At 46.3% G+C, this 22900-nt stretch overlaps 1 protein-coding gene across 3 annotated transcripts in view; it reads left to right on the top strand.

Annotated features, from left to right (window-relative positions):
* The window catches only part of KCNK10 (potassium two pore domain channel subfamily K member 10), a 147577-nt gene that overhangs the window by 45387 nt on the left and 79290 nt on the right, over positions 1–22900 (top strand). For all 3 annotated transcript variants that reach the window (XM_063651962.1, XM_063651963.1, XM_054447761.2), the window contains exon 2: positions 17379–17728. In XM_063651962.1, coding sequence (XP_063508032.1) covers positions 17379–17728 — 350 coding nt within the window. The remainder of the gene's footprint in view (positions 1–17378; positions 17729–22900) is intronic.

The following is a 22900-nucleotide window of genomic DNA, read 5'->3' as shown; positions in this document are numbered from 1 at the left end:
GAATGTGAGAGGATTTATGTTTCGAAAAGATTTTTCTGACTGCTCTGTGGAAATGGTTGGGAGTGGGTGAGAGTGGAAAGTGGGGAGACCTAAGAGAAGGCTATGGCTGGAGCCTAGTAGGGAGCAGGTAGCCTGGATGGAAGGCCAGGGAGACAGAGGGAAGTGGATTGTTTCCAGGTCTATTTTGGAGGTAGAAATGAGAGAACTATTGGGGAGGGACAGGACAAGAGAACAGAAAGTAAGGCTGCCTCTCAGGATCCTGCCTGTTTGGCTTGAACAGATTGGGTGAACATTACTATCATTCGGGGAGGTGAGACTTCCTTTTTGGATGGGTCAACTATCAAGCACAATTTTCACTTACTAAGCGTGAGATACACCTGAGGTATCCAAATGAAACTCAATAGTAGGCAACTGGATGTGCAAAGCTGGAGTTCCAAGGACATTTTAGGTCTGGGTGTATAGACCTGGGAGCCATCAGCAAGTGGGTAGGGATTACACAGGGAGAGGATATAGAACAAAAGAGGTCCAGGAAATAACCCACAGAAGTCCAGTGTTTAGGGTCCAGGAAATAACCCATGGAAGTCCAGTGTTTAGGCAGAAGAAGAAGTATCTACAGAGTGGATTTAAAAAGACCCAACAAGAGAGGGTGGAGGAAAGCCTTGAGAGTGTGATATCACAGAGGCTGTAAGTAGGGAGCTTTTTAAGAAGGAGCAAGTTCTCCTGTGCAGAATATTGCTGAGAGGACAAGTGATGTGTGGCCGTGATGGTGTCCCCTGTGTGGGTAGCAGAGATCGTTAGTAGAACAGTTTCAGTGGAGTGACAGGAGAGGAAGACCAGTAGATTTTATGCAGTTTTAGGATGGGTATCACCCAGTGTATTAGTCCATTTTCACGCCTCTGATAAAGACATAACCAAGACTGGGAAGGAGAGGTTTAATTGGACTTACAGTTCCACATGGCTGGAGAGGCCTCAGAATCATGGTGGGAGGTGAAAGGCGCTTCTTACATGGCAGCAGCAAGAGAAAATGAGGAAGAAGCAAAAGCGGAAACCCCTGATAAATCCATCAGATCTTGTGAGATTTATTCATTATCATGAGAATATCATGGGAAAGACTGACCCCCATGATTCAATTACCTCCCCATGGATCCCTCCCACAACACGTGGGAATTCTGGGAGATACAGTTCAAGTTGAGATTTGGGTGGGGACACAGCCAAATCATATCACCCAGTTTAGTACTTCACTATGTTTTTGGCTAATTATGTTGGGTAGGTGATGGTTGTACTCCTCCTGTCCCTTACCTTAGAGCTGGCAGATAAAATACCAGATATCCAGTTAAATTTGAATTTCAGAAAACTTTTTAAAAAAATATATCCCAAATATTGCATGGGATATACTTACCGTTTAAAAATTTTGTTGCTGTTGTTTATCTGCAATTCAAATTTCATTGGGTGTCCTGTATTTTTGTTTCCTGAATCTGGTAGCCCACATTGAATTGCACCCTTTAAAATGGCTAGAATAGGGAATTTTATGTTCTGTGCATTGTAACACACACACACACACACACACACACACACACACACACACACACACACCTGGCAATTCTCCCTGAACTAAACTACCATGTAGAAGCTACCATGCAATGCAGTCTATTTCTAGGTTTAGCCACAAGGGTCAATAAGAAACTCTGACCTCAAAGGAAATTATTTCTGGTGATGGTTAATGCTTCTACTAAATTCCCTTAGAGCATAGGATGCTGAGCCCACAGTAGGACCTCATCAAATGCTGGTTTGATAGAAACTGCATATGGGGAAAATTAGCAGCTGTTGATAACTGAATGGAAAGAAACGAACTACCCCAGTACCTGTGGTACAACTTAGAGAACACCATGAAATGGGCCTCACGGGAGGTTCTCAATGAATTCAGTGGTGTGGCATGGCACTTTTGGGCGTGTTTTTGGAACCAAGTACTTACTCCATGTGCCTGTGAGTTTGGCACCTCTCATGGCAGCCCAAGTGCAACTGGTTTCTGAAGGGCCATTAAAAATCTCCCAATGGCAGAGAACTCTCAGACATGCCCACAAATTCCAAGACAACCAGGCTGATCATCTGCTACTGTTATACCAGTTTTTATGCCTTTGTTTCTCCTCCTTTCTGTGAGATGGAGGAAACATAACCACAAGACTGTTTCCAGTGACCTCTTCAGAGGCAATTTCCAATCAATTAAGTATGGGTTGAATCCAAAGTGTATTGATGAATTAAATTCTGTTCCTTGGCTGAAGATTCTGTTCCTTGGCTGACACCTGAACTCAAAGGTTAGATTGAACTATCTAGGAAAATGGTTTTTCTCTTGTGTTTTCCCACAAGCTTTGTGTTTACGAAGATCTTGCATCAACACTTAGCATTCACTCACATGGCAAGCTTGCATGTGGTACTTTCATTCCACATTAATTTAGGGAACTCTACTATGTGCCAGCATTCAATATCCAATTTGTCTTAGATTTTCAAATAGTGTCCCACAATTTTATAACTGGGGAGTTCCTTGAATGGAAATATGTTCACAGTGGCTGCTTAATTGTGACTAACCCATCACATAGAGACTGCTTTGGTAATAGATTTGATTCTGAGGGTCTAGGAGAAGGGACACTTCTCATATGGGGAAGACGGGATTAATCCTTGAAAATGATGCTGAAGCCAACTTCTGTACCAGTATAGCAGCTTGGCAGACTTCTATATGATCCGTGTAAGGGTCTGTTTGCTCTCTGAGATTTTGGGTGCCTTCTCTAGCCCCTGAGTGCTGGGCTTCTTCTGAATTCCATAGGGGTGGAGGTGAAGGTACTGCCACCTCTCACCCAACTCATCCATTCCTGGACAGCAGGGATTCTGCTCATCACCTTGGTGCCCCCGGTGCCTGAAGCACAATAGGCCCTCAGCAAACATTTGTTGAATTCATGCCATGAACATTAATTGAGTTCTTTTTATACACTGTGCACTGGGATTGGGACCATGGAAAATTTAGAGATGAAAAGGTCCACCTTCAAGGGGCATCTAGAGGAACTTATCCTCTAGCAGGAGAAATTGCTAATGAGAAAAGGTATTTTGGGGAGTGGAGTGAGGTGTTGGTCTAGCTGGCAGGTTCAGCCTATGCTCAGTAGCTCTCTGGTATGGAAAATTCCTCAGAATGTTGATTCAGCCATAGATTTCTCTGGCAGCGCTGACTCTTGCCTTCCTTCGGCCACATTTTATTCTCCAAACCTAGGTGTTACTGGGAGGACACTGAGCTGTTTTATTGAAGAGAATCGACTTCCCCAATTTTTAAGTAAGTCTGTTGATTCCTCGAAGACTTCACTAATCAGAGTTATGAATATTTCCAAAACACTTCCCAGTCTCCAGATGAATGGATTTGTAGGTTTTGTACATTGCTGTCTCCCTAGCCCCATGAGGAATAATGTGGGTATCCTTTTCCCTTTTAGATTTCTCTCTTCCTCTAACCTGCGCCCACTCCCAGCCTCTGACAGATGCATTCTCAGTAAATCACAGAAATGTTGCTGATGTCAGCAGCACTGATATGCATTAGAGGAGCCACTTCAGAGGAAATTACTCAGAGGGTGATGCTGAAATGCAAAGCTGTTTGGTAGGGTATTTTGTAGAAACTGTTTTCTCCCTTTGATGGATCTTGTTTATTTTTTTTTTGACTTAGTAGGCACAGTGAAGGAATAACCATCCAAATGTGTTTTTTTTTTTCCATTTAAGTTTTGTGTAGGAGGTTTTGGTGACTTTGAAATGAACCAGGAGCACTGAGCAGCCTCTTTGACAAATGGAGATGGCTAAGGCTGCTTGCAAAGCACAGTGTGTTGGGGTGTAGAGCCTCCATGTCAGTGACCTGGGGAAAGGCAACAGTGAGGGCACACCTCATTCTACAGAAATGGTTTAAAAATATACATATAATACCCCACTTTTGATGCACACAGACTGTGCTGTTTAAATGCTTTCAACGGAAAATCCTTTTGTAAAGTACACATCTATCTTGCAGAGTAGGATTTCTGTATACGATCTCAGGTTTGTTTGTAGGGAGGTACACTTGGATATCTTCATGACAGCTGTCGCTGGGCAGAGAAAGAGGGCAGGACTGCCATGGGGCATCAAGGGCCATTTGAAGAAGGAAATGGCGGACTGAGAGTGATGGCGACCTGTGAAGCTGCCTGGTTTCTGTAGCAGTGTTCAGCAGCCTGTGACTCTGAGCAGAGGGAAGGAATATTATACAGGGATATTTCCAGACAGCTCCAGGAAAAGACAAAAGGGGAGGAAGTTGAGTCTGTTAGCTAAAGAGCAGTGTTGAATATGGGATCCAAGTTGGGTGGAGAAGAGAAAGAGAACACAGGGAGGGTAGGATGACAGGAGAAAGTAGAAGCAGGGTATGATGTGAGAGCAACGAGGGTAGCAAGCTGGAAAGAGAGGATGCTCTAGTCAATGTCTTAGTGTGCCTTAGGGCCGCTATAATGAAATACCATAGACTGAGTAGCTTTTGCACAACAGAAATTTATTTCTCATGGTTCTGGAGGCTGGGAAGATCAAGATATCAAGGCAGATTCAGTGTCTGGTAAGGATCTGCTACCTGATTGACAGACAGCTGTCTTCCTGCTGTGTCCTCACTCGGTGGAAGGACCAAGAGATCTCTCTGGGTTCTCTTTTATAAGGGCATGAATCCAATTCATGAGGGCTCAGCCATCACTGTCTAATCACCCCCGAAAGCCCCCACCTCCTAATCCCATCACAATGGGGGTTAGATTTCAGTGGGTGAATTTTGAGGGACACAAAAATTCGGACCATAGCAGTAATCGCTTCAACTGAGTATTGAGACAGTTCTTGTGATAACAAGATTTAGGGTGTGGCCATAGGGAGACTCAGCTGTAGTGGAGCTGTTGGAGCTGTGCCAAGGTCACCCAGATCCGTTTTGTTCTGTGCACCTGTCCTCTAGCTTCTGGGGGCTTCTCTCTTTCTGGCCTGTACCTACAGCCTTTTTCAGAGGACTCCCCTTGGTCTCCCAGAGCCTATTTTCAGGATGTTCCTAGGAGTATTTTGAGATCGAGTCTCCCTCTGTCGCCCAGGCTGGAGTGCCGTGGCACAATCTCAGCTCACTCCAACCTCCACCTCCTAGGTTCAAGCCATTCTCCAGCCTCAGCCTCCCAAGTACCTGAGATTACAAGCATGCACCACTATGCCTGGCTAATTTTTTTTTTTTTTTTGTATTTTTAGCAGAGTTGGGCCTTTGCCATCTTGGCCAGGCTGGTCTCAAACTCCTGACCTCAGATATCCCCTGCCTCAGCCTCAAAAAGTGCTGGGATGACAAGCATGAGCCACTGCACCTGGCCATCCTAGGAGTTTGTATCACCCACTCCCTCAAGGTTTCTCTGGAAGCATCTCCTAAATAAATAACTCACAAACAAATTCTCAGGATACCTGCCCTGAGTTAGTGCTTGAGATGGAATGGAGATGACGGCAATGGTGATAAATTCAAGGAAATGGGAGGCTTGGGTCTTGGCTGGGTTGTGTGTGGGATGCTGAAGTCACTTTGGAGGGAAACAGGACCCAGAGAGAAGGCTGCAGGAAACTGGGGGAGCAGCCAGGTCTACCACTGATGGCCATGGGGAAGAGTAGGAAGTGGAGGAGCCAGAGGGCTGGGGTCTCAAAGGAACTGCGGGTTTGACACAAGAATGTGGGGTATTAGTTTTCCAGGACAGTGTGACCCTGATATTGTGGGCGAGGGAGACTGAACAGCCCCTACCCCAGAGTCACACTGAGAGCACAGTGTCCTCAGGGAAAGCCCAGGTATCAGGAGAAAAGGCGCAGGAAGGGGCCCTGAAGAGGCTGGGGGCATGAGGGAGTCTTCAGATCTTCAGCAGGGGCCCCTGAGGCATCTTTGGAATGGTTCGAGGTAGGGGTGAGGGGAAGATTGGATCAGAGGGGAGGAGGCTGAGAGCAGAGGAGAAATCAAAGATCAAAGCTACACCAAGTGGCCTTACTGGCCTCACACTTCCCAGAATTGGTCCCTTCAGATCCAGTGGTGGGTGGCTTGGCAGCCTGGATGTGGGGTGTGGAGATTGGTACTACTCCTGGCACACAGTGGGCATGCATTGGTTGAATAAACAAATGAATGACACATCAAGTTTGTAGATGCCCCGCCTTTTCATCATTCTAAACCATTGTCACTTCCATGTATTTTATGATCTGATAAATATGGAATTAATCAAAGTACCTCTAGCTATTTGTTATCACCATTATTGGGTGGGACACAGTGAACAGATTTCCTAAAGCTAGGGAATTATGCAATAGGACGTGTTATGGACTTAAGCCATAAGATCTATTTTTTTTTTTTTTTTTTTTAGATAGAGTCTCACTGTGTCACCCAGGCTAAAGTGCAGTGGTGCAATGTTGACTCACTGCAACCTCCTCCTCCCAGTTCTCCTGCCTCAGCCTCCTGAGTAGTTGGAATTGCAGCATGCGCCACCACGCCTGGCTAATTTTTGTATTTTTAGTAGAGACGGGGTTTCGGCATGTTGGCCAGGCTGGTTTGGAAAGGATCTTTCTAATAGGTCAAAAAATATTTTTCAGTTTTGCTTTCTACTGTGGATCTGTAGATCCACAGTATAACTACTTATGGTCTATTTGCTTGTGATTGCAGATACCGAAGGAGTTTGCTGGGAAGGGAGAAGAGTGTGTGGAGGAAGAGGGGAGGGCTGGAGAAGTCAGATGAGCCCTGAGCACACACTGGAGGCCAGGGAAAGAACCATGGCGGTGCTTGTGGAGTTTTAACAGGTGCAAGCTGGGAATTTCAGAAGGCTCACCTGGCTGCTGAGTGGAGCCTGGGGTGGGGTGGGGTGGGTGGGGAGACCCTTCCAGGAGCCAGTGAGGAGAGATAACTGCTTTTGACAAGACACCTGGGAAAGACATCTGGAAGGAATGGCGTTGACAATAGGATTTAAAACCCTTGGCCCCAGGGAAAGGAGATATTTTGAGAACTGTGACTGCTTATATTACTTTTAATCCCAAGAGGAGGATAAAGGTCTTTCCTGTATAAAGTGCATTAGTTAATTTAAATTGTGGAGGAAAAAACTTAGGGCAAGAGACAGAATATGATATTCAGGAAGCATTTTGGAAGAAGACACAAGGAACCCCAGCTGTGGCCGTGTGCACTTGTCGGGCCTTGATCATGGAGGCAGGATAAAGGAGTCCATCTCGTCAACATGGCGGAGTCAGAGTCTATTGGGAGAATCACGAGGTAGGCAGCTCTAAATCCCAAAAGATGGTAGTCCAGTGGGATATGCCTGGGCTGCTCTGACCAGCTCAGCACACACAAGGAATAGCTCTGGTCCTGGGCAATTTGTGCCCTGGGTCGGAGGGTGAGAGTTTATTTTATCGGAACAATAAAGGCATCCCACCTGCTACCAGGAGCAACCAAAAATGCTCAGAAGTTCTGGAACAGGGGTGTTGTTGAACAGGGTTTCCTGGCAGCCAGAGAGAGAAAGTGGTAAAAACAGCAAAATGCTGCTATGGTATAGTACTGAAGTCATCAGGAACACACTGAGACTTCCTGTGGGTTAGGCCTTGTGAATGGTGCTGGAGACAGAGACTGGGATAAGATCTACCATCTCTGATGCTGACACCAAGCCCAGTTCTCCCCTTTCCCTCTCTAGTTTTTTCTTTCTCTGTCGTGCATCCCCCTCCCTTTGCTATCCCTTAAATGTTGCTCCCTTGAGCATCATCTTTTACTCTCTTCTCATTTTACATCTCCCTCTGGACCACTTCATCCAGTCCTGTGGCTTCAGTACCACTTACATACTCATCACTCTTAAATCTAGGGATTCAGCTAGATTTTTCCCCTGAGTTCTGGTCTCTTATGTCTCATGTGAACTGGGTAGCTCCACCTGGATGGGCTACAGGAGCTGCAAACCTAACTCTCCTGCGTTTTCTGTCTTGCAGAACACGATACCGTTATAAGCTTATAAGAGTCATCCTAGATGCCTCCCTTCTTCTTTTGCATCAATCACTAGGACCCGAACATTTTACTTCCTTAACGCCCCTTGTCTCTGACTCCTCCTCTGCTGCTGCCTGAGTTGAGGCCTCATAATACATTCCAGTAAACTCCTACCCACACCCTGCACAGACGATCTCTCACTTGCTGCATGTCTCTTACACACTGCTGCCAGAGTCAGCTTGCTAAACCCGGGTCTGACCCCCTGGCTCTTCTCCCTGTGTTAGCCTTGATGGCTTCCCACACTCATTAATAAGACCAACAAGAGCCACACTCTCTCCTCTGCTTGTCTTTGCAGCTTTATTTTGGTGTAGCCATCTTCACACCCTCTAGTCCTGACATGCAGACCTGATGTAATTTCCCAAATGCCCCAGGCTGATTCATGGCTGAGTGTCTTTGTATCTGTTGCCCCCTCTTGCTGTTCTGCCTTCCTCTCTACCTCCTTCTGCCCTCTCGCAGACACCTAATGCCCTTTCCACACCAGTGGGCACCTTGTCTGTGCATTCTCGTCTCCTCTTTGGTAGCATTGACACTCCCTCTTCATGTCTTTGTGTCCCCGACACCTCTGTCAAGCACAGCATCTGCACGCTTTGTTGCATTTGCTTGCATAGATCACGTAATTTTCTTTACCTCCTAATAATGTGGACAGCTCACGTTGATTGAGGACTTGCTTTGAACAAGGCATTGAGCAACATGCCCTACATTTTATGTTAAATCTTCCCAATAGTGCTACTGCTTCTGTCCCTTTCCAGGGAGGAGGAAGGAGGCTTGGAGAAGGGACTGTCTTTTAGGAGCTCTGCCCAGTGTTTCCTGTGGAGGGTGGGGCCATCGTGGAAGGTAAACCTATGGTAGGGTAAGCTGGGTGGCTGTTGAAGTCCAACCTTCCCCCTTCTTCCTCTAACCCTGACAACCTTATTCTCTGGGGCCTGTCTGCTGGTGGAGAGGCTTCTGACTTTTTTTTTTTTTTTTTTTTTTGCCATGCCTTTGGTTTATAAATACAAGAAGAGATTTGGGGAAAGATCAGGGAAAACTGTCGAGCTTACAAGTCCCGAGAAGGAAGTCACTGCTCCTTTAAGTCTCATGTGAACCCCTTGTTCTCTCTCCAGCTTGTGGGGTGAAAGAAAAGCCCTTTAGTCTTTCGGGTCCTCAAATCACAGTTTATGCAGTTTGGCCCCAGTCAGAGGAACACCAGGAAGGCAGACTCAGGGTAAATTCTGCCTGTCTTCCACCAGAGAGGGGACTCACCAAGTGTGACTCATGCCATTCAATAGAATTTTTAAAATCTCGCAAGTATTTTGCACCCCTGAGTAAAAGAGAGGCTTGTAGCTCTTAATGAAGAGAACAAGAAAGGCCCGAACTCAGTGTTTGGAGCCCAGTGAAGTAAAATACTGCCCTGTCTCTTTGTCTGTCCACTCTAGCACTTGTACAAACCATGAAGAACTCTCCTTGGACTGTTTGCTTTTTGAGAATTTTAACACCTCGACTCTGGATTTCTGCCTGTGGAAAAAACCACAATAGTGCCAGAGGTGCTTCCATATGCAGGATTAACTCTGCAGTCAAAGTTTCTGTTGGGCAGGTGTGTGAACTTGATATAAATGCTGGCTCAAAGCAAATGGAAGAATGGATGAATGAACAAATTCAGGAATGAAACAAACTGTAACCAGGGGTCTCCTAGTTGTAGGTTCTCTGCTAAACTTCACATTGAGACACAAAGGAAGGGCATCTTATAATATAATGTTGGGGGATGAGCAGTCAGCTTGGAGATGGGGACACGTGAGGTGGGTTTTGATGTTTGTGATGGAATTGACCAAAAAAACAGTCAAGAGGTGAAAAGAATCTGGGAATCGAGACCTGTTTCTCTGGGACAGGTGTGAGCGGGTCTGGGTGCTGCTGGGTTTGGTTGGGGCAAAGGTTGCTTGTGGGGGCGTGGCAGTGGGTGAGGCCCAGAAGATAGGCAGGCGCCAGGTCCTGGAAGGGAGAGTCGGGGAGCAAGGCATGGAGCCTGCACTTTCCTCTGAATCTTGGTGGTGCCTTCAGAGGATCGTTAGCAGGGGTCCGTGTGATCACATTGACACCTGAGAGAGCGACACCATGTACATGGCTGGGATGTGGAGGATGGATTTAAGGGGGACAGGACTGAAGGCTGCCGCAATGATTCAGGTGAGAGAAGATGGGGGTCTGGACTAAGGGGACAGGAAAGGACAGATGTGAGATGAGGTGGCAGGCAGTTCTAGCTCCCTCTTCCTCCCAGTCTGCCTTGTTTTCCTCTTCTTATGGCTCCATAGGGTCTCAGTCATTTCATCATAGCTTGATCTCTTCCATCTGGAAGTGCAGCCTGAAGTTTTGAAGAGAGCAGGGAGCAATGCTTCCCCCAAAGGGAGAGCCTCTCCTCGGGTGGCGTTTTGGGACCATGGCTTGCTTACTTAGTGCATACAGACTTAGTGTTACTACTATTCTTACCGGGATCAGCTTGATTGCCTTTAAGGTAGGGCTGTCCCATGGAAACAGGGAAAACATGATTTGGTTGTTGGGGTATCTGGAACCAGAGGCAGCACAGACACTGCTCTAAGAGCCTTTGGGACAACTGGAGGCCGGTGTGGGTGGAGCACCCGAGGTGGAATCCTGTGCTCCTCATCTTTCCTGCCCTTTTCCTAACACCCTCCCTCCCCAGTGGCCTGAAGTCTGCCTATGCCTATCCAGGCTGAGCTGTGACCAGGGACTCTTTGGAAGCTCTGAGCCATCAGCACAGGTGGCCCCGGAATGATTCCAGACCTGGAGTAGGGGTGGGAGGTCGGCTGTGGGGCGGGGGGAGGTGAGAAGAGGGTGTCCTTTCCCTCTCGCCAGGGAGTCTGCAGTCACAGTTGCACTTTGCCTGGGTCAGTAGGCAGAGTCACGCTGCTGTGTGACAGTGGCACTGAGGCAGCTGCATTTCAGGTTTCCAAGAGACTCTGAACCCTTGGAATGCCATTTGTTTCAGGTGACGTGGAGGAGTGGAGGCACTCGGGTTAGGTGTCTGAAGATGGATTCAAGGATGCCGCTGGTTGTTAGCTTGTCATAGGTTGCTCAGTGTCACCTCTCTGGCCCGTAGTTCCCTCATCTGTCAATGGGGGCAGATAATAATCATCACCTTACACAGAAGGTTTGGTGAAGATTAAAACAGGTTCACTGGCTGGGTGCAGTGGCTCACACTTGTAATCCCAGCACTTTAGGAGGTCGATGCCAGCAGGTCGCTTGAGGACAGGAGTTTGAGACCAGCCTGGACAATGTAGTGAGACCCCATCTCTACAAAATATTAAAAAATTAGCTGGGCATGGTGGCATATATCTGTGGTCCTAGCTACTGGGGAGGCTGAGGTGGGAGGATAGCTGGAGCCCAGGAGTTCGAGGTTACAGTGAGCTATAATTGTGCCACTGCACTTCAGCCTGAGTGACAGAGCAAGACCCTGTCTCAAACAAAACCAAGCAAAACAAAAACAGCTTCATGCATGTGTAAGATCTTTGTTAATTCTTCCATTAACTCTGAAGGCAGCATGCGTCTTATTAATTTATGTAGCTCCAATGCCAAATGCAGTGCCAGGCAAACTCAGTTGTTTGTTGATTGAACGAATGAATGGATGGTGCAGTAATATCTGTGGGGCTTGAGAAAGCCTGAATAATGTCAACTTATTAAGAGCTTGTTCAACCGTGAAAAAGTCGATTTCCACATGTGCCCCTCCGTATCACCGACATTTAGATGAAAATGAAATATGTGCTGATATTCTTTTTTTCTTTTTTTTTGAGACAGAATTTCTCTCTTGTCACCCAGGCTGGAGTGCAATGGCACAATCTCGGCTCACTGCAACCTCCACCTACCTGGTTCAAGTGATTCTTCTGCCTCAGCCTCCCGAGTAGCTGGGACTACAGGTGCATGCCACTGTGCCCGGCTAGTTTTTGTATTTTTAGTAGAGCCGGGGCTTCACCATGTTGGCCAGGTTGGTCTCCCACTCCCAGCCTCCCAAAGTGCTGGGATTACAGGTGTGAGTCACTGCGCCCAGCCATGCAGATATTCTTGAGGAAACATTTTAAAATGAAAACTAGCAGAAAGGATATTATCTTTCAACATTTCCTTTCTCATCAATTCTTGGCAGCACTTTTGCTGCCCAGTACTCTTCTGTTGGAGCCGCGAAGTGTGATAGGACATTACTTTATGGATCCATTCGTTATTGATACGTTATGTAGGAAAGAACTCCACCGCCATTCAGAAACTGGAGTAGTCAATCTTATAGACTGGAAAATATTTTTATGCCTATTTGAAACAAATGTTGTTCCTATTTTTTGGGATAAAAGGGCCCTTTCCCCCCGGAATTTCTATGTTTCCTCTTTTCCTGTTCCTACACTCTGCAGAACTGACTTTGAAGTCAGATGATTCCCTTTTTAATCTGGCTTCTCACTTTCGGGCTGCTTAACCTTGACTTAGCCATTGAACCTGTCTGGGTCTCAGTTTCTTTGTCTGTGAAGTGGGGCTGTATTGGGCATGAGCATGCGCCTACAGGCCTCTAACTGGAGGAAGTGTCGGTGATCAGGGCCCTGGCTGCTGCCGTGATCTCCACAGCTGGGCTTGCACTGCGGGTACATTGCTCCCGGGCTGCTCCCAGCCAGTGTCTGTGCGCAGCAAGGATACCACAGCAGGATTGTTTCTGGGAGACACAGGACTCCTCAGACAGCTGACTTCAGCTCAAGAACTCCTTGATGGGCTTGCTAAACTTCCTTAGGCTGGAAGATGCTTGCCTCCTTCTTCCTTCTCTCCTTCCTTTTCCAGGGGTCCGACTTACATAGAGTCTAGTGGCTGTTCTAGCCTCCCCAACTCCCTCTCATTTTGTCTCACACATGCATTCCCCCTAATAAAATCCATGCACATTTAATCCCTTCTTGGCGTCTGCTTCTGGGGGGACCTACCTGGACTCATGCAGTGTGACAATTTCTTGTAGTGAGGACAGTGATGTAAGCAGAGTGTTTGTCAGAGTGACAGCATGAGTAAGTGCCCAGTAGACCATCAGGGCTCCTGTCACCCTCACCACCATCAGCATCACCATTCTCATCACCATCTGGCCAAGTTTGCTTCTTTGTTGGTTCTGGGCACAGAGAACTCCAGTGGTTCACTCCAGGTCACAAGGCAACTTTGTATTAGGGTGAGAACAACTATGGCTTCTAAGGAGAATAAATGGATTAGTGAAAATACCATTTAAAAATTTATCCAACTTGGCTGGATGCGGTGGCTCACGTCTGTAATCCCAGCACTTTGGGAGGCTGAGGCGGACAGATCACCTGAGGTCAGGAGCTCAAGATCAGCCTGGCCAGCATGGTGAAACCCTGTCTGTACTAAAAATACAAAAAATCAGCCGGGCATGGTGGTGCATGCCTGTAGTCCCAGCTACTTGGGAGGCTGAGGCAGGAGAGTAGCTTGAACCCGGGAGGTGGAGGTTGCAGTGAGCCAAGATTGTGCCACTGCACTCCAGCCTGGGTGAGAGAGCAAGACTCTGTCTCAAAAAAAAAAAAAAAAAAAAGAAAAAAGAAAAAAAATTTATCCAACTTAAGCACAATCCAGATCCTTTTCTAGCCATTGAGATGTGCAGTCTTCTTTGCCAAAACAACCAACTCTATTTTTAGTGAAATGCACAAAAGGTTTTGTAACATTCTGAGATCTGTGCCGGTACTCCTGAAAACTACAAACATACTCCAGCCAGTAGACCAGGGCTACTCATTTGCCGTTCCCGAGAACTCTGTGGATGTTTAGAAAAAAAGGTGGCTGCTATTATTCACATTTCACAGTAAGCAAACAGAGAAACTAAGTGACGGTTTCGAGGTCATGCTGTCACTGATGGATTTGGGACTGAAACTCTGGTTTTTGCTCTGATGCTTTGGAAGCTCAGGAATGGGTGGATTCTGTTCAAACTCTGCCCTAATGGACAGTCTCTTAGCAAACTGGCACCAGGACCAGAGACCTTTCTCAAGCCCAATTCTGCCCAGCCTCAGGTATGCTAGAAGCTTGGGAAGCATCCATGATGCAGGTCAGTGAAGGAGACCAGCCTCCACTCACCTCCATGTTCATGCCATTGCATGTCAGCTGATGAGGCTTTAAGCTAATGTTGGTTACCTGGTGCTGTGGAGCTTGTTCCTTAAGCTGACTGGCAAGCCCCTGAGGCTGGGAGGGACTGTGCCTTATCCCCACCATACCATACCCCTTTGTGCCCATTCAGCATTAAATAAATGTTTGTTTTTGAGAGTGCTGGTGATTCTGATGGGGCTTTTGTGTGAAGGAATTATCACCACCACCACCACCACCACCAGAAAACAACATTTGCTCTATGCCAGGCACTATGCCAAGAAATTGAGGTCCAATGATTAAAAGATGAACTTTCTGACTCCAAGAAGTTGGTAGGCTAGTGGGGAAGATCGGCACGCTGGGCCTGCCTGGAAGAGCCCAGGACGACTTCATAGAGGAGGTAGCTTTTGGCTGAGACTAAAGAGGATGGGAGTTTTCCAGGCAGATGAGGGTGGGGAAGGGATTAGTGGCTGAGAGGACAACACCTGCAAAGGTGTGGAGGTGTGAACAGAGCACTGCCGTGTTTGAGGACGTGCTTTCAGTATTGCTGGAGTGCCAAACTGTTTGCCATTTGACGCTGCTCATCCACGTTGTCTGTGTGGTTTGGATGTGCCAGCATTCCTTCCACCCTTCGTTCACTTATTCCACCATCATTGATTGTCTACCCACCATGTGCCAGGTACTGTGCAGAACACTAGGGGTGCAGAGGTGAGGGTTAGACAGGGTGCCTGCCCTCATGGAGCTTTCAATCTAATGGGAGTGCTGGACAAGGGCGCAGGCTGTATCAGCAGCACAGCACAGTGAGTGCTGGGCAAGGAAGACATATTAGTCTGTTTTCCTGCTGCTAATAAAGACATACCCAAGACTGGGTAATTTATAAAGGAAAGAAGTTTAATGGACTCACAGTGCCATATGGCTGGGGAGGCCTCACAATCATGGTGGAGGGTAAATGAGGAGCAAAGTCACATCTTACAGGGCAGCAGGTAAGAGAGCATGTGCAAGGGAACTCACCTTTATAAAACCATCAGATCTTATGAGAGTTATTCACTATCAAGAGAACAGCACAGGGAAAGACCCGCCCCCATGCTTCAATTACCTCCCACTGGGTCACTCCTCCAAGATGTAAGGATTATGGGAATACAAGTTAAGGTGAGATTTGGGCGGGGACACAGCCAAACCATATCAGGAAACCTGAACTAATGGAGGGCAGATTCATTTCCTGGGGCTTCCATAGCAAATTGCCACACATGTAGTGGCTTAAAGCAACACTAATTTATTATTGTATGGTTCTGGAAGTCAGAAGTTCAAAATCAGCCTCATTTGGCCAAAATCAAAGGGTAAGCAGTACAGGTTCCTTTGGGAGGCTCTAGGGGAGGATCCTTCCCTTGCCTTTTCCAGCTTCTAGAGGGACCACATTCCTGTGCTCATGGCTGCATCACTCCAACCTGTGTATCTGTCCTCACCTCCCTTCTCTCTCTGGCCCTCCTGCTTCCTTCTTATAAGAACTCTTACATTATATTGAGCCCAACCATATAATCCAAGATCATCCCCCATCTCAACATTCTTAATCACATCTGCAAAGTCCCTTTTGCCATGTAAGATAACATTCATATATGTCTTGGGGATTAGGATGTGGACCTCTTTGTGGGCCATTATTCTACCTGCCTCCAAGGCAGGAGGAGAGAAGGTGCTCCCAGAAGTGATATTTAATCTGAGATTTCTGGGTCAGAAGCGGGATACACATGGAAGCAAGGAGGCCCCTTGGGAGGCTGCTGGGCTGGTCCAGGCAAGATGTGACGGTGGGCTGGATGAGGCTGCTGACCACAGGGGTAGGGGAAGGCCCAAGGGATGAAATACAGTGATGAGGCAGAATGAATGGGAGATGTGGGCAGTGGTAAAAGAAAGCCACCTTAGGCAAGGCTCACCTTCTCGGCATCGACAGGAGCAAGGGGGAAAGTGAATGCAACGTCTTTAGGGAAAGGTTAGCAAGAACATAATGCCCAGGTTGCTGATTCTAATGTATAGATCTTTCAATCAAGATTCCAGACAATTTTGCGTTTGTGTAAATCTGAGGGAAATTTAACGTGGAGTGATTTTATTGGATTGGATAATATGCCATAAAAGACTGACATTCAGCTCGGTTTCCAAAGAGAGAAACTGATTCCGAGGGCCTAGGAGGAGAGGCAGATGTTTACAAACTTAGATTCTTCTAAGCCACCACCTCTACAGCCAGGTGTTTTGAACAGGGAGTGACATAACCTGCTCTTTGACTTTTCCAACAGTGATTGAGCAGTTTAACTCTCCGCTGGAGTGGGACTGTTTGCCCCACTTAGGTAATTAGGTTTATCATCTACTAATACCTTCTTTACACAACATCCAGCCTGCACCATGACAGAGACTATAAGAAGAGTTGGAATAATAAAGGGAGAACAAAACTGGAGTGCAGTGGCCATTCATTGTTGCACAAGACATTTCTGTGATGCATGATGGCATTGCGTGTGCGTCACAACCCCAAACTTCCTGCCATCGCAGAAAAGCCTCCAGCTGAACCTATTTCTTTCTAAAGTAATGAAATTGCCCTACAGAGAACAGGGACCTTAGAGAATTCTATGTGCTTCGAAAACCAGGAAACAGTTTTTTTCCAATGACATCTTATTGGAAAACAATAGGAGAAAAATTCTATTACTCGTAGATCAGGAGTGGTTATGCCTAAGTCACATCTTCTATTAAGATATAACAAGCTCATCCTTTTTTCCTTTGTTTTGTGACAAGAGGACTTTTTAAGTCTCTAGACGTTCATCTCTTCTCTGCTCTTGGTATCACCAGCCCTTGGTGCTTGGATAGAGTACTTGGTTATTCCTCTCCTATTTACTTCCTCTCCAAGTTCAAAAACATGTTTGTTTTTAAATCTGGTGATTTGTTGTGTTCCTTACACATTGTTTCAACAAGGAAGCTAAGGGAGGAGGTGAATTATAAATGGCAGAGAGATAGCTTTCAATTTGGACCCTCGTAGAAAAATGTAAGCATTTCAAACTCAGTTTATACTTTATTTTTTTTTAAACTGGGACTCCTGGTACTTATTTTTTAGAACTCAAATGGGTACCTAGCAACTGATCAAATTCCCTAACTGCCGGCTTGGTGAACCAGCGTTTCATCCTCACATTTGAAAGCTGGCTCAAAGAAGACATCTGTGCTTTGTTTCTGACACATTTTGTATTCATTTATAAACAAACTCTCTTCTTCTCTGTCCCCCACCCTTACTCCTCAGTGGCCGTTCCCGCAGCAGCACCGGTGTGCCAGCCCAAGAGCACCACTAACGGGCAACCCCCGGCTCCGGCCCCGACTCCAACTCCGCGCCTGTCCATTTCCTCCCGAGCCAAAGTGGTAGCCAGGATGGAAGGCACCTCCCAGGGGGGCTTGCAGACCGTCATGAAGTGGAAGACGGTGGTTGCTATCTTTGTGGTTGTGGTGGTCTACCTTGTCACTGGCGGTCTTGTCTTCCGGGCATTGGAGCAGCCCTTTGAGAGCAGCCAGAAGAATACCATCGCCTTGGAGAAGGCGGAATTCCTGCGGGATCATGTCTGTGTGAGCCCCCAGGAGCTGGAGACGTTGATCCAGGTGAGCAGGGAGTGAGTCCATCTTAGGCCAACTGGTGGGGTGGATGGCAGTGTTGGTTTTATCTTTCTGGGTCTCTAGTCTTGCCTTCAGTTGAGAGGCTCTTGGTGGTCAGGGAAGTTCTCTCCAGGGAGGTGACATGTGAGCTGAGACCTCCAAGAAGCGATAGTGAGGCATGTGACAGTGTAGGGGAAGGAGGGTCTATGTTCTGCATCTGGTTTTGGATGAGTGGTCAGAGGCGGCAGCAGGCCAATGGAGTTTGGATTTTCAAGTTCAAGTCCACCTATGTGTGCTGATTAACTCCTTGATTCTGAACTCTGTGGAATGCTGGGATAGAACCCAAAGAAGGAAAGAATTTTAAATATGCAGATTTAGAATAAGCAGGGATATATTAACCTGTCCAAGGTCCATGAGGATGAGGTAGAGAAGAGGCCACCAGGTGTGTGGGTGAAGAGGCTGTCAGCGGCCTGAGACAGCTGTTATAGTGGATTTATGGGGATGAAATAATATGGATCACAATAGTAGTAATCATCAGGTTTGCTGTTTTTGAATACTTACTGTCTATCAGGGACTGTACTAAGGCCTTTACATACCCTGGATATTAAGGAAAAAAGATTCATAGGAAAATGGAAGCAGAGAACTTGAACTGCAGCCTAAAGAAGCAAGGCAACACTTCTGGGCAATGGATGTGGACTTGGCAGGGGTGGACTGTGGTGGTGAGGAGCTATAGGAAAGCCAGAGAGTCATCTGCGGGGCTGTGGTGCGAGGGACTGGATCAGGAGGGTTGAGAAGTCTGGGAAGCCAGAGAGAAAAGCAGTTCCCACGAGGAAGAAAGGGAAATGGTGGAGACGCCTGTTGGAGGGCTTCACCTTGGACGTGAAGGAGGAAGGCTGCCTCTGAGGCTGAAGTTCCACTTTCTATCCCAGACACCCTCCTGAACTACAAAGAGCTGGTTTTGGTGGAAGGTGGTGACATTTATGGAGGTGAGGGAGAGTGTCATCTTTCTGGGGGCTCTGAAGTTTGGAAGGTGGAGGGATGGAAAAGACAGCTTTTACAATTCCTTCTGGCTCTGGGATGATGCACATTAAATTCTAATGGCTGCAACAATCCAAGATAGTGTAGGATTTACCAGTCTGCGCTGTTTTATTATTTATTTATTTCCTACCATACCGCTAGAGTAGGGGAATTCTGATGCTGCTTATGGTCTGGCACCTTCACAGCAATCATATTCTTGTCAGTTAGTTTTAATAATGACTTGACGTTTAAATAAATAGAAATACAAATTCTTCCCTTCCTGGGAGTAAATATGATTTCATAACTATGCCCTGTAATTCTTCTCAAAAAAATAAAATGTTAAAAATCCAAGGGCAGCATTTCATATAACTGTTTCATAGGAAGTCAGTTCTCCGAATGGCTTTGTCTTTTTTTTAATTTTTCTTTTTTGAGACAGGGTCTCATTCTGTCACTTAGGCTGGAGTGCAGTGGTGTGATCATGGCTCATTGCAGGTTCAACTTCCTGATCGAGGTCTCAACTGATCCTTCTGCCTCAGTCTCCTGAGTAGCTGGGTCTACAGGCATGTGCCACCATGCCTGGCTACTTTTTGTGTTTTTTTGTAGAGACAGGTTTTCACCATGTTGCCCAGGCTGGTCTTGAATTCCTAGGCTCAAGCAATCCACCCGCCTTGGCCTCCTAAGGTGCTGGGATTACAGGTGTGAGTCACCACGCCCATCCCTTTTCTTCTTTCATGGGAAAATAGTACCACATTTGTGGTGATGAGATTTTTGTACTAATCAGTGCCAGATTTAAAGCCTAGCATGCTATAGAGAATGGAAGAAACAATTCTGGAGTAGTTTTAAGTAGGAGTATAATTACATTTATACACATTGTTGTGATGTGAGGTAGGATCCTTTTTAATTAGTTGTAAGACATGTAATAATAACCTGATAGGCGTTCTGAAGTGAATCTAGTATTGTGCTTGAATTTTCCTTCGTTAGGCAGTAAGATCTTGAAGAAAAGGAATGCGTTGTCTTATCTTTACCTCCACATGTGACTTATGCTTTGCTTTGCCTCTAATTATTGCCCATTAGATAAATGTTTTTAGGGCAAGATATCAAAGCAAATTGTAGAACACTGGTGATGTCACAACCTATCTGAGCTTATCCATGCATTTGTTGATTAATTCAGCACTTCTGTATTGCCCATTCTTTAACCCTCTTCTTTATGAGAGAGCTCAGAGACCTGAATGAAGGACAGGGTCAGGGAGCGTGGAGGTCCTAATTCTGATGCTGCCATGAAGACCAGTGTCCTGTTTTGACCTCAAAGATTTCTCTGTGAAATGAGATATGTGTGTGTATGTGTGTGTTTGTGTGAATGTGTCTGCACATACACACGTGTGTGCATTTAAGATAATTTTATAACAATTTAAAACGCTGCTCTTTATTAGGCACCTGTAATGAGCTGGGCATCCTATACCCATTATCTCATTTAATCTTATCAACAACACTCTAAGTTCATATCATGATTCCCGTTTTACAGGTGAGGAAACATCAGTTTCCTTAAAGAGGTGAGTAACTTTCCAACCCCCAAAGTGGTAGAGCTGGTAGTCAGTGCAAGGTTGGACTGACTGTACACTCTCTCATCCAAATAGTCTACAGGCCCTTTAAGTAGATCTTGGTTTATAATAAGCTCCAGTCTCTTTTAAACTTATGCTTTATGTTGAATGCTGTATTAGTCCATTCTCACTATAAAGAACTACCTGAGACTGAGCAATTTATAAAGAAAAGAGGTTTAATTGATTCACAGTTCCACAGGCTGTACAGGAAGCATGGCTTGGGAGGCTTCAGGAAACTTACAGTCATGGCAGAAGCTGAAGGGGAAGCAGGCATGTCCTATACGACTGGAGCAGGAGGAAGAGAGAGCAAAGGGAGGGATGCTACACACTTTTAAACAACCATATCTTGGCCTGGCACGGTGGCTTACACCTGTAATCCCAGCACTTTGGGAGGCCAAGGTGGGCGGATGACCTGAGATCAGGAGTTCGAGACCAACCTGGCCAACATGGTGAAACCCCATCTCTACTAAAAATACAAAAATTAGCCAGGCGTGGTGGTGTACACCGGTGGTCCCAGCTACTCGGGAGGCTAAGGCAGGAGAATCGCTTGAACCCAGGAGGCAGAGGTTGCAGTGAGCCGAGATCATGCCACTGCACTGCAGCCTAGGTGACAGAGCATGACTCTGTCTCAAAACAAAAACAAAAACAAAAACTAAAACTAAAACAAAAAACCGAACAAACAGATTTCATGAGAACTCACTCACTATCACAAGAACAGCAGGAGGGAAATCTGCCCCCACCGTGCCCTCCTCCAACACTGGGGATTACAATTCCACATGAGATTTGGGCAGGGACATAAATCCAAACCCTATCAGACACTTCCCAGAATTTTAGCAGTCAAAAAGCATTAGATGGCCAGGTGTGGTGGTTCATGCTGGTAATCCCAGCAGTTTGGGGGACCAAGGCGGATGGGTTGCTTGAGCCCAGAGTTCAAGACCAGTCTGGACAACATGGCAAAACCCTTTTGTACAAAAAATACAAAAATTAGATGGGTGTGGTGGCCCACGCCTGTAGTCCCAGCTACTTGGGAGGCTGAGGTGGGAGGATCACCTGAGCCTGGGAAGTCAAGGCTGCAGTGAGCCATGATTATGCCACAGTACTCCAGCCTGGGAAACAGAGTGAGACCTTGTCTCAATAAATAAATCATTAGAGTTCCTGGCTGCCTAACAGGAAGCATTTCTCTTTCTTCTCCCTATACACATTGAGCATCAGTCCTGGACCTGGGATGCTTTTAGGTCTCCATCTGCTTTGACTTACAGATTCATCCTTGTGTTTATCTACAGTCTTTCTCACAATATAAGTTAAGCAGGTTTAACTGCAGAAACTGTGTCAAGTCATTGCACCAAATCATTACGTTTTGCCCTTCAGTTCACTGATACCTTCACTAGGATGAAAGTGTCCACAGACCAGGGAGCTTTCTCACACTTTATGCCTCTGAGCAGCACTGTATATAGCGATCACAAGAAACACAGTATTTAAAAATAGTCTGTTTTCACATCTGGAAGGGTTTTCAGTGTGCTGTGTTTTAAGCTGGAAAGATAGTACTATTGTATCTCACCCAAGTCTGAAAGGAGTGACTGGTGAGTAGAAAGTAGATGGAAAGTATTTATTTCGTCATGTCTCTTGGCTGGATTGAGTGAACCCCTCATAAAGCCAAGCTGGAATGTGTGCTTCATATTATTAATAACCAAAATAGAGTATCCAGAGAAGCATGATGCCCTCAAAATGCCTGGATAGCCTAGAAGAGCCGTAGCTCTTACAGCCATCGTGGGGAGGGATTTTCCAACAAGTAAGACCACTTCATGGGGTACCGTGGGACTCCAGAGGAGAGTAATGGGCCACTATGCCTAAAGGTGAAGAAAGATGGGTTGCTGTTATGAAGGGGACATTCTCATCCGTTCATTTAGTCATTCATTCATCTATCCATCCATCCACTCGTTCTCAGAATTGCTGCTGAACTCCTGCCATATCAGGTAACATGCCAGGTGTTGGGGAGAGAAAGAAGAAGACGCGGCCGGGCTCGGTGACTCACGCCTGTAATCCCACCAATGTGGGAGGCTGAGGTGAGCGGATCACGATGTCAGGAGTTTGAGAACAGCCTGACCAACATGGTGAAACCCTGTCTCTACTAAAAATACAAAAATTAGCTGGGCATGGTGGCAGGTGCCTGTAATCCCAGCTAGTCAGGAGGCTGAGGCAGGAGAATCACTTGAACCTAGGAGGCGGAGGTTACAGTGAGCTAAGATGGTGCCATTGCACTCCAGCCTGGGCAAGAGAGTGAGACTCCGTCTCGAAAAAAAAAAAAAAAAAGACACACCGTAAGCAAGTTACTCACCTCTTGTTTCTTCATCAATAGAATGTGGCCTCAGGGTGCTGAGAGGATTAAATGCAGTAATTCATGAGAAAGGCTTTGAACTGTGCTTGGCACATGGTAAGTGCTCACAAAAGGATTATTATTGCTGCTTCTATTGCTGCTACTGTTCTTAGTATTATTCAGGGAGCTCAGAGTTTCAAGCAGTGGTTCTTAATGGGATGGGGTGGGGTCACCGGGGAGGGGATGGTT

The sequence above is a fragment of the Pongo pygmaeus genome, chromosome 15 (assembly GCF_028885625.2).
Source record: "Pongo pygmaeus isolate AG05252 chromosome 15, NHGRI_mPonPyg2-v2.0_pri, whole genome shotgun sequence".
Classification (NCBI taxonomy): Eukaryota; Metazoa; Chordata; class Mammalia; order Primates; family Hominidae; genus Pongo; species Pongo pygmaeus.
Note: the sequence above shows the minus strand (reverse complement) of the source record. Positions and strands in the feature narration are given on the sequence as shown.